The sequence below is a fragment of the Podarcis muralis genome, chromosome 17 (assembly GCF_964188315.1).
Source record: "Podarcis muralis chromosome 17, rPodMur119.hap1.1, whole genome shotgun sequence".
Lineage (NCBI taxonomy): Eukaryota > Metazoa > Chordata > Lepidosauria > Squamata > Lacertidae > Podarcis > Podarcis muralis.
In genome coordinates, this window is record NC_135671.1 from 19,056,156 (window position 1) to 19,068,732 (window position 12,577).

Consider the following 12,577-nt stretch of genomic DNA (forward strand, 5'->3'; position numbering starts at 1 on the left):
TGATCTTGGCCAATCAAGAATCACTGTGGACAAACGAAGTCCACTGTGGAGAACATCTCCTAGACAAGGCAACATTTTTGTCTCCTTTTAAATTAATCCACAACAAATTGTTGAAAGTCTGGGTCCTTTTACAAGATGCTGAACATGTTCGGAAAAGCCATTCTCTCATTTCAGCTTAATTCTGCCCATGCAGAGGCAAAGAATTAGAATCTAGAAGAAGAAGAAGAAAGCTAAATGGAAGAAGCTGCAATTAATAAGCGCAACTCGGCTACTAGCGGAAAATGTTCATCATCAGACTTTGATAATATGGAAGTACAGGACTTTTATTTCATAGGTAGATGGCTAAGGAGTGAAGCGAGTGAACTTGAGGGAAATTTCAAGCCAGTCTTACACAAAAACACACATTACCGACACAAGTGACTCAAGATTTCCCTGGCGAGAGGAAAGGTTTTGTCACTCTTCATGTTCTTTATTGCGAATCAGATCAGAAAGAGCAAATGCTACAGAGTGCAGATAAATTGCTGACACTTCACACCATGGAGTGGCTTGGGGTTGGTATGCTGTCATAATCGTCCGAGTAGGTCTGGTACTGGTCCGTGAGAAGCGGCTGATGAAGATCATCCTTGTTTCTCCTGGCACGGACGATGCATGTGGCAGCAGCGAATATAATTGCAACTAGGATCAAGGCAGTGACAATGGCAATAGTGATGATTTCCGTGACTTGGAGAGCCCGAGCTAGAAAGAAACAGAAGGAAGGGCACACAGGGTTAAAGTCTTGAGTGATGTAGACGGGGAGGGTCAGGGGGGTCATGGCCCTGGTGCAGATTTGTGAAAGGGTGTGAGGGGGTGCAAGCAGGCCCCCTCACACCAGGCCCCCTCAATCTCTAATTTGCACCTGGGCTGGGCCTTCAGGGCTGGGGCTGGGGCTGGGCCTGGGGCAGCGGTGGCACATTTCCCCCCTTGTGGATGGTGAAGGGACATCTGCACATGCCCCACCCCTGGGCCAGTCAAGGGAGAGGGAGGGTGCTGCCGCCGCCCACCAAGGAGAGGCAAGAGGCTCCGGTAGCCGCTGCCTCCTTTGCAAATGGGGTGCCTCAGCCCTCAGATCTGCCCTCATCGAGGGGTAGTTTTGAGGCTCTTTCTCCCTGGCCTCACCCACCGCTGACTCAGACTGCACGCCCCTGATGCTGAGAATCCACTCTACGTCACTGGATGTAGCTAAAAGTCTAATCCATTTGAATATTCTTCTTCAATATTATGGATAATAACAAGTCCCAGTCATTTCAAGTTGCTGTTGATTGCAACTTTAAAAATGTTTTATGCATTTCTTTCTTTTACTTTAACTCATTGTAATATTCTTAATAAAATTATTGTTGTTGTGGTGGTTATAGAAGTACTTATTTCTGTCTAATACGAAGTTCCAAAGCAATTCAAGAACTGTGGGATGGTGGGTTTCTGAGGGACTTAATTCAACTCATGCAACCTGAATTATTTCCTCTGTAAATCAGAACAACGAAATTTCTTTTTTAATAGACTATCATCAGGCTGTGTATTCAGAATTTGTGCATTAATATATCCAAACTGACCTTCCTTAGAAAAGAGCGTGAATTATCTCTGAATTGTAAACATGGGGACAGAAAGCAAGGGCAAACTAAGGAACCAATCTACTCCTCTGTCTTTTTGGATCATTTAGTTTTCCTATACTAGGTAAGCAGATCATGCTTGTTTTTCATTGCTGTCTTTGCTCCATTGACTCAGTTGTTGAATCCTGAATATTCAGTGTTATCAGTTGATGATACCAAAAATGTGCATTTTCCCCTCAATGTTTCTTTGTTCATTAAAGCAGGTGAAGCAAACTACATAGATTGAAAAACCAGTGATTTCTGTTAGGCTTCAAATTAGATACAGTTCAAGTTTAAGCAGCCGCGGAAAGGAGCACAGCCCTTAATAGCTATTTCATGCACAGAATATTTGTAAATAGTAAATCAACATTTGAACCACTTGAACAGAAAAGAAGAAAGAGTTATGTAATGAAAAGGAGAGGTTTAATAACTTACTTGGCCACTGAACTTCATAACTGTATCCCAGATTTCCTGGTGCTGTAACAAACATCTCATTGTTGGCCACGGGGGGCCAGAATGGTACCATGTTGTACCGTCTGTTATGTCCAATGGGGGCATTCTCTAGTGGGTAGATCGAGATATCTAAAGGGGGAAAATGTTTTGCTTGTTCAGTTTCAGGAACTTGGTAAAGATAACAAAATTAACATGGAGCCTTGGTGGCCAGTCCCAGATCACAAACAATTAGGGTGCCTCCAGACTGTCAATATTTTGCAATAGGGATTTTAAGTGTGTACCAGAACTGTAGATTTGTGCAATTAGAGTTGATTGAAGTGTTTTGTTACCCTAGCAGAACAAAAGCATTTCTACACCCAAGTTTTTGCAGTTTGGAAAGTGAGGGGGGAAAGTGTGGGGTGAATGAATGATTAATGGGAAGACGATGAAACAGTTCACAAGCAGAGCGAAGCTCTTTGCACTTCTCTCTTGTTCATAATGAAAGCAGGAGGTTGTCCAGTCCTGGTATCCAATGTAAGCTGGGCTGGTCATCTTTAAGGCAACGTGTTCAATGTCAGTGGGGTTAAGAAAGTGCAAACCGGAACTGAGCAGGAAGAGCAAACAGTCTCTCACGCACTGTGGATTCTTGAGGGGCTATTTGCTGACACCATTCATGAGTGCCATCAGAAGTACATTGACACCCATAGGTGATGCGTTGGTGACCCTTCTCCCTGAAGCTTCCATTTCAGGTGACCAACAAATGGGACATCCTTGCAGAGGACACCAGTGATGTCCTTCTAACCTCATTGTTGCCCTCACAGAAGGAGAGAGAGAGGGCTCAAGCTGAACATTTCCCCGTGACTTTTCATTGCAGGAGGAGATCAGCAAAGGTGGACAAGCAATTGGTCAAGGATGTTTATCCATCAACAACTGCCTTCTCTGATAAGCTTCTGAGCCCCCTCAGAGTCAACCCCTGCAAATGCAGCCGAAAAACATACTCTGAAGCCCTGTATGTTTGCTTCTTCTCTGTTCGCCTTCCTTTTGCTCTTTCTTTGCCCAGAAACCCAGAGAGACTGGCTGCCTCCTGCCATGCCATCTGCTTTTCTTTTGTATTTGTTAGGGGAACATGACACGAACTTATGTGATTTTACAGCAGTAACAAACAGCTCTTTTGAACTTGCCAGAATTGCCACTTGACTTATTGTAAGACATGCACAAAAATGGCTAGAAGATTTTTAAAGACTATATGCAAATATATACCCTGTAACAGCAAGTACATTGTTTGATTTATCCTTTTCCCCTCTTCTTTTTTTGCAAGAGGGGTAGAGAATGAAGGGCAGCAGTGTGTGATTTGTGAATTTATGCAATTAGAAAAGAGTATGTAACTATTTCTGCTGTTCCGGTCAACTGACCTGGGAAAACTCCATTAAGATCTTGTGATCCCTGGGTGTAATTTATCCTGCATCATCAACCAAGACAATAGCTCCTTCTTTGGCTAAATATTATTCTGCTTCTGAAGACAGGAGTAAAAGGATGTGATTGTGCCCCTGATCCCCAAGCCCAGGCCTCTGAAAGGGCTGTGTTGTTGCAAGGGGATCATAGCAGCTTGTTTGTGCAAGTGGGAACAGAAGCCTGTCCTTTGCATCTCACCCACTTTGCTGAGTGGGACTCGGGTAGTGGGCGAATCGTTCTCTTTGCCTGAAGGTTAAATAATGTGAACCACAAGAACTCACCAGGATTATGCCTTCTCAGCCATTCGTCAAAAAGAGCGTCGGTGAATGTGTGCAGGAGGACAAAAATGGGATCGTTTGGGGACAAATGGGTTTGCCCTCCCGTGCCGTTCAAAAACAGATGGGCCAGATTGTGAAGGCTACGCACGGCTGGATTGTACTTCCCCGAAGGGTCGCTGTAACCTGCGCGTAAGAATAAAGAAGAGGTGTAAATTGGAAACAGCAGTGAGATTAAAGCAGCTGGTTATAATTCAGTTTGCCATGATTCTGGACCACTCTCTTGACTTCTTTCAAGGAAATTGCATTGCTCCTTGCATACCACAGACTCTTTCAAATGCACACAATTGCTATTTCCTCGGGACACTCAACTTTGAGATTAAATAATGATACTATATGAATACAAAGTGATTTGCTTGCTCGTGGGTTTGTTGCACAAGCGAAGTGGAATGTTGCACATTGAAACACAAACACAAATCTGTCTTGCACTGAGCTACAGCGGCAGCTTTTGGGTCGGAATGGCAGCAAACATAATTGAAACCACCACGTGCATTTTCTAGCCATCGACACAAGTGTCAAGATGTTCTTATGTATCCTAATGGGCCAGCTGTTCCTCCAGCTCCCCACATGTCTTTTCCTGAATGGCTGCCAGCAGATTGACTTTGGAGAAGGACCTTCTGCTTCAGGGAGCCCAGAAATTCTCAGCACTGATTCTCCAGCACCACTAAACAAATTCTTGTAATGTCAGAATCTTGGTCATCAGAAGAACTGAAATAATTAGGTGGGGAATATTCTGCCTTCTTCTGCAGTGAGGCCAAGAGCTCAAACTGGGCTGAACAGAATTAAATGTTAAACTCCACATTGGCTTTATATTTAAGCAAATATAGTACAGCAATATTTCCCCATGCATCTCTCTGTGTAAATGTCAGGGGAACATAAGAAACTGACTCACATATGAGTAAGAACCTTGGTCCGTCCAGATAAGTACTATCTAGGTCAGAATGTAAGTCTTGCATTTAGGACAAGAACAAAAGTACTTCAAGCAATGGATAAACATGATTGCTGCTCATGCATACTATTTCCCCCTGCAGCAAACATGCCCTGAAAGATCTGAAACATAAGGTACCTGTGTATGTGTGTGTGTTTGTAGCTGAAGTCAAGGATGTTGAAACTCCTTTGAACATATTTGCTAGCAATGAAATTATTTTTGTGATGGATCAGGGTTTCAGAATGAAAAGCCTTGACTCCTATAAACCATTTAGCCATGGGGGGGGGGGAGGAAAATACTTGGAGAAATTGGCAATAATACACTTCATTTGCTCTGTTTTCATTCATTGAGGGAAAAAAAGTGATATGGTAAGTGATTTATGTTTTTCTGTTCTTTTTTAAAGTGAAGGAATACTCATAATTGATTCAGTGTTGATCATTTGTTTTGCATCTTATGCATTTACAATTTTATGATGTTTTTGCGATCACAATGAAACTGGAGTGATAGTTGATAAATATTCTATAAATTAATGAAGGAAGGAATGAACTGTACATTATTATAACCTGTTCCAGTTTAGGCAAACGTAAATGATACAACGGGGTATAAAAAGAGGTGGTTTGCTAAATAGAGTCTTTCTCTTGCAAAATAACTTGACTACTTTTCACCCTGCGCAAACTCGGTGAGTACGGCGAGCTCCATGTCCCTCTGGTTTCAGACCTTTTATTTGAGAATTACTTGCCTTCCACTGTATTACGAAAGCTGTCTGTTGAATTTGAATAGAACGGAGGCGTATCGAACAATCCGACTTCTAAGCAAAGAGCAACATCCTGTGGCTCAGGCAGGCGCTGCACCATTGGGCGGGCAACATTTCCAGCAGGGTTTCGTCTAATTGGGCCTCCTTCTGTGCCTGGCATATGAAGGAAGGGGAGGGAGCAGAAAGAGGGTGAGCTTTGATGTGTTAGCAGACTACAAAGCCTCGGAAAGAGAGGGTCAGACTCAGAGAAAACAGGCAATGTCTTTGGCTTTTGGCTAAGGACCACTCTGTGCACCGCTTGAATCGTTGCAAGGGACTTCTCAGTGGCAATATCATCAGACACGTATAAGAGAGCTGTAGCCTTGCTGCCTTGGAAATAGTTCTGCTGCAGTGAGAGCTAAGCTATTAATAATCATTGTCAGGTATCACAGTGAGAACTATGGCCATGCCAACCTATGTAACTGACCACGATGATCCCTGCTCAAAAGTTGCAGTCAGTTGCAATCTTATATGCACACTTGCCTGGGAATAAGTGGCCCATCCAGTCCAGCATCGTATTCTCAAAGTGGCCAGCCAGACACTCATCCGTCTGTCTGTCTGTCTGTCTGTCTGTCTCTCTCTCTCTCTGCATGTGCGTGTAGGTTGGGGTAGGTTTGGGAGAGGAAGTTCCATTGCATGTGTGCAAATTATTCTGCACATGCATGGACTTTGTTGGATCCAACCCATGGTGGTAAAATCAGGTTCTGCTTGGGGCACTGGGAACTGGTGCTCAAGCAGAGAACCCCCAAGCTCCAAAGTCACTATAGTGTGAGAATTATGCTGACTCTCAACAATGACCACTAAAGGATTCTAGACTCTTTTACTGCTGATCTAAGATCAGCCAAAGCATATATAGAACAATGCCAAGATAATGAGCTATCCAAGGCAAGGTATCTTCAACTATTTCAGACCCAGGAACCACTTTTAACTCAAATATGTACCTATTTCTTAATAATTTACCACTTATTTGCATGGTGGTAGTGTTCCTGTTTTGATCCACCCTGGAACAGTCTGCGAAACCAATGATGTGTCCCAACCCATCAGTTGAAGACCAACACCCTAGGCCACCATAATCCATGAAAGCAAAGCATATGTATCTGTCAAGCATTTTCAATTTTTTTGCTGCATCGACTATAAAACTCATCTAGTCAATATTTGCTTGGTGTGGTAGTCAATTTGGGGCAGGAAGGTGTGGAAAATGAAGATGGCAGGAAATAGATTAGGCTCACGTATCTTGGTGGGTGATGGGCATTTCCTGACACCCATCACACAGGGTTGTGGGAGCCAGAGGCAGCATACAGGGTGCCTTTGAGGCTGATCTGCAACACCTGGTCAGAGTTGCAGGGCCTCAGGAATGGATGGGACAGGAACACATCCCTATTGGTTTTAATGATGCAGCTCAGATAAGGAGGAAAGGAGGAACTGTGCCTCTTGTCTTAGGCAGAGGTTGGCTTACGAGCCACTGTTAACTTGATTAGTTTTTGATGAGCTTCCTGTACTCTTATTTACACTTTGTAAATAATAAAATGCAACTCTAGTGTAACTGTCCCATTCTCCTGTTAGGGGAGCACAATTGGTTTGGTGACACTCAGAGCAAAGCCTCAGGGTACAACAGCAGACACCACAACGATAATCTAGAAAGGATTGCAAGAGGCAGGAGGAGTGCTGAATTTTGGCATTGCTGAAACTTGAGGCCCCAACATCCACCACTGCTCCTGCCTTGCCTCTTTGTTTCCAGTTCTGGCCATCAAAGGAAGAAGACGAGGAGGCAAAATAGCCTGGAATCTGTGAAAATATTAGCTCTTTGGGGGTCACTGGCCTAGCAACAACAAAGTATACCCAAAGAACGCAGACTTACTGTTGCAAATGGTACCCAACGTGTCGTAGTCTTCAATCTCCTCACACAAAACACGCCACTGAGAGAAGATGGAGTTTTGGCTTATCAGAGTGGTGTCAAAATTGCTTCTCGCTCCCATGAGGTCATCTGTGCAAATGTCACAAGTGTTTCTGCCTGTTGCGAAGTTCCAGTAGGGGAGGGCAAAGAAAGGATCCTGTAGCATGTTCTGATGAGATGAACAACAACAACAACAACCTGGGTTAATGGTGAGCTACACTGAGCTGCAGGTAAAAACCAGATGAAATCCTGAGCTTGTTAAATCATGACTTTTCTTCCTATGATGCCAGTCTAGTAATGTTTCACTATATGGATGGGAATGGGGATGAGGTTCTTTAAAGGGAGACATTTTGGAACGTGTTCAAACCTTGACTTGTTAGCATAGCATGTGAATCACAGAAAGGGCATTACCTGCAAGTCTCTCTCCAACTGTAGTAAATGGTATCTATGCCAGGTGAGAAAAGCTGGTCCTTCATGGGAGAAATCTATTCCACCAAAGCTCTGCTGCCCTGGTCCAAGAAATGTCTTTCTGACAGAGTAATAATGGGACCACACAAAATAATTATAAATGGTCACATTTTCAAATTGCGGTGTATTGCCATCAGGGCCCAATATCTCTTCACGTCTCCTTGTGGCTATCACAATGTCAGGGTGAATTGTGTTCTTGGCCTGTTGCAAGGCTCTTAGGAAGCGATTCCTTTCTTCATTACTCAGATCCAGAAGGTTTCTTCTGACTAAAGGTTAAAAATACATCATATTATGGATTAAAGGGAAATATAAATAGGAAACCAATAATTCATGCCTATCAGTTGCCAATATAAAAAGGAATATCCATGAAGCCCAAGCCTTCAGAATCAGAACTTGGCTTCTCTAGCAAGATGTGATTGTTATATTTTGTTCAGGAATAAATACAGGAGTTAAATCCAAAGTTTTCTCTTAATCTTCCATTATGGATTTCAAGATTTGGGAATTGGAACTCTAAGAAGAGATGGAGATTCCATTGCAAAAGCAAATAGTAACCTCTGATGATCTATAATCTATAATATTTCAGGGACAGTGTCCATATTTACACAATGGATCTTCATTCCTATCCAGGAATTACCTTAAGCAAACTGTAGGAACCAGGGACATGTCAAGCATTTGTTTAGTGCACACACAAATTTCGCCACGATTCCTCTGCTGATGTGGACTATGGGCAGATACAGAGAGTCTCTTTCTGCACACATAACTCAACACCGGAATCCCTTTTGCTGACAATTCAAACAGACGCAAACACAGGTATGGATGTCTTGAGTAGCAGAAAGTTACATAAATATAGCTAGCGCATAGCTCTTGGTCATTCACAGTGCAGATGGTGCAGATGTGCATTTGTCAGTGCCAGTAGATTTCTATGTATCACAGACCACACAGCTGTTTCCTCCGCAGATTATTAGTTATGTTTGTATCCTGTGAGCCAGAATTTATTAATCTTACAGGAGTTCAAAAGACATGGGACACCTAAAGGTTTGCTTTCACACACTGGCCTGCCACCAGGCGTTACACGTGCATAATATGAACCAGCCCAAAACACTGAGTTTTGTTATGGTAATATAATGGTTTGAGCTAAAGAAAAACAATCAATCAAGTTTAATTGCAATAAATACCAATTACCCTAACTGGTGGCAGCGACTGTGGCCTGGTGTGGTTGCTGGGGAACAAGGGAGGGCTGCATTGGCCTCGGGCAGCTACAGCAGTTGGCAGGATCGCCCACCCAAATTTTAAATTTGATTCTTAGGGTCCTGGTGAGTGGGTGGTGCTCTGGTGGTGGACTGGCAGGGCCAGTCTTCTGTGGGGTCTGCCAGCCAGGCATAAAAGCTGGCTTGCACCTCCAGCAGGCAGCACAGTTGGGATATATTGCATTTCAGTGCAAAATATCTATTCAGAAATCATAGAATTGTAGAGTTTGAAGGGACCCAAGCGTCATCTAGTCCAACCCTCTGCAATGTAGGAATCTCACCTAAAGCATCTATGACAGATGGCTAACCAACCTCTGCTTAAACACCTCCAAGGAAGGAGAGATCAAATGAACGTACCACACAGCTTGCTGCTGTACATGCGAATCTGGGAACTGCAATCTTTTTACCCTTTTTTCTCAAGGGCTTTTTTTTAGCTGGAGCTCACCAGAACTCCGTTCTGGCATCTCTCAGGTGGGCACCATTGCCATTTTAAGAGAACAAGGGAAGCATTCGTGGTGAGTTCCGGCACCTCTTTTGCCAGAAAAATAGCACTGATGTCTCTAACGCTGGTAACAAGATAATGGGACATCTCTGACCTCTTCTTAAAACCATTCCATTAGAATAGTGTAGCATCTCTTACTGATGTCTTCCCTGGAAACCCCCCTCAGATTGGAATAATACCTGCTGCTGCCACTCCTTCAAGGTGAACTCTTGGTGAAGGTGGTAAACCCACCTCGTGTTCCAAATAGCACCCCATTTCATTACTGAATTCTTAATGTGTAGATGGCACCAAACTGGGAGGGGTAGCTAATGCCGCAGGTGACAGAATCAGGATTCAAGATGATTTTAACAGATTGGAGATTCCTGCTTAGACATGAAGAAGAACTTTCTGATGGTAAGAGCTGTTTGGCAGTGGAACAGACTCTCTTGGACAGTGGTAGACTCTTCTTCCTTGGAGGATTTTAAATAGAGGTTGGATGGCCATCTGTCATGGATGCTTTAGTTGAGATTCCTGCATTGCATGGGGTAGGAGTAGATCACTCTTGGGATCCCTTCTAACTATTCTATTCTATTCTATTCTATTCTATTCTATTCTATTCTATTCTATTCTATTCTATTCTATTCTATTCTATTCCCTCTGTTGTATTTCCTTCTCTCATCCCACCCAGGATGTTTGCTAATACAGAAGGATGAGAAAGGTATGGTGCTATTAAGCAAAGCAATGAATTTGGCCCCATAATCGCCAATCTAGACATTATAATGCATACCTTTCCAAAAGGTTGTTTATGCTATTTGTAATTCTTTTCTATTCTGATTTAGGTTGCAAATCCAACACACACTTGCCTAGGAGTAGCATCTACTAAAGACAATAAGACTTAATTCCGAGTAGGGGGTTATTGCGTTCTAAGAGACTGAAAACTTCTGCTGCGAAGAAAATCTTTAGAGGCAGATGCCAATGCATTTGAAATGCAGTGTTATTTTGTTTGCGAGCTCACAGATGTTCTGAAAACTGAATCATTATGATCAATTTTTCAGAGAAATATCAGCCTAAGCTACTGAAAAGGCTGAAACCATCAGAAAAGGGGGACACCTCTGTGCCAAAACACACAAATATGCCCTCTTCCTTGTTATTGTCTTTACCTATTTGTGTCTGCTGATCACAGGCAGGTCCACTCCAGCCAGCTCGACAGGCTCCGCAGTTGTATCCAGAGAAGTTCCTGTTGCACTGGCAGGTTCGGTTGAAGAAGCGCAGAGGCCATTGTTCACGGTCATCTCGCCCATCGTGCATGTACTGGGGTCCATGGGGTCTGGAATCGGCTGTCACTTGTACACACTGCCCCCTTCCAGAAGATGACCCACACCTGTCTGAACCAGGAACCACCACTGGAGACAGGTCTGGGCAGCATTCCCCTCTTGTCAGCGCATCAACGGTAGCACATTGCCTGGGGAACTGAGCACTAATTTCTCTGAGCAGGGCGAAGAGAAGCAATATGGATAGATGCATAGCGATAATCCAAATTTAACAATAAAAACAGTGAATGGATCTATGTCAGTGTCCTTTCTTGTAAGCCCAGATGCAGTGAACTCACTTCTTTTCTGTCTGGTGATGAAAGCTCTAAAATGGAAGAAACAAAAATGAAAGAGGGCATTGAAATGCTGTAGAGCAGGTATCTTCAAGCTTTTCAGACCCACGACGCACTTTTCACCCATACATTTGGCGGCCCATTTCTTAATCTTTTGCCCTATATTTGCTTGGTGTAGACAATGTTCCTTCACAAATGGAAAGAAACCTCCTTATTTGCTTTTGAGGGCTTGCATTTTTGAGGGAGAGTTGAGTGCAATTGTCTTTTGGATCTCTGCATCGTCATCATCAATCATAAGCAGCAATCAGTGTCACTACTTCGGAGTACTTAGAGCATGCCCTGCCTCACTGGATGTATAAACTAATCCCGTTTACCTGGGAGTAAGCCCCTGCAAAATCAGTAGGACTCATTTCTGAGTACACAAGGATTGCAGTTTAAATTGCTTCATACAAGAACCATTTTAATCCAGATATTTCTGTCCACATCCCTCTAACTCCAACCCTTTGCTCAACCAAAACAATTATGGGTTTCCCATTCAAGAAAGTGGGAAAGTTTTCCACGCACTGATTATTAGAATACTCCAGTCAGGCAGCTGCTTGCAAGAGATCATTCTGCATTCCTGCTCTAGCAGACGCATCTCCAAACTGCCCTTCATCCCCAAATCCCACAAATTTGTTCCTATACACAAAAGAATTTTATCACTTTGTTGACAACAAAACAATCTTAATACATACTTTTTCCAGAAGATCTCTCTGCTTTGTTATCTTCTTTATTGGTTAATTGTTTTTTTTCTTCTTGGCTGATTGTACTTTTAGGTTGCGGTTCTTGCTGCAGCTGCTGCCCTAAACCAAGCCGAGCTATTTTGTTTTGGATGTCTGTCTGCTTTCTAATCCCAGCCTTGCCAACAATTTGGTTTGGCGTGACCCTCTCTCTCTCTCTTTCTTGCTCCTCTTAATCCCTTTCTACTTCAATGAGCTTCCCCGGATAAGTACTCTGGCAGCACATGATTCCTTTCATGCGGATCTCCTTGTGATTTTACACGTTTTAGGAAAGGTCAGGGGCAAGTAATTGCAATGAAAACAGAGAGCCCACAACCAAAGGAGCTTTCTTTATTCTGAGTGCAAAGGAAGGGCCACAAGGAGATTTTTTGGGGAAGCGAGAATGAAGCAAAGGCATATCACACACCACAGAAGGAGGAAGAAGCTATTTGGAAAACAAAGGGCTTCAATTTCACACAAGGAACCAAATCCTCTGAAATCAACTGCTTTCTGGTGATGCCACAGCCAACTCTTCTATATTCGATCAGCACATGGCCAATAGTT

At 43.2% G+C, this 12,577-nt stretch overlaps 1 protein-coding gene across 1 annotated transcript; it reads right to left on the reverse strand.

Moving 5' to 3' along the window:
• Positions 1-427: 427 nt before the first annotated feature.
• TYRP1 (tyrosinase related protein 1) lies at positions 428-12,219 on the reverse strand. Its single transcript, XM_028712103.2, has 8 exons — positions 11,990-12,219; positions 10,813-11,287; positions 7,868-8,190; positions 7,421-7,625; positions 5,509-5,676; positions 3,788-3,967; positions 2,058-2,204; positions 428-735 (listed from the first exon to the last, which is right to left on the reverse strand). Exons 2-8 carry the CDS (start codon positions 11,174-11,176, stop codon positions 530-532), a joined length of 1,593 nt encoding a protein of 530 aa, XP_028567936.1. The 5' UTR covers positions 11,177-11,287; positions 11,990-12,219; the 3' UTR covers positions 428-529.
• Positions 12,220-12,577: the final 358 nt, after the last annotated feature.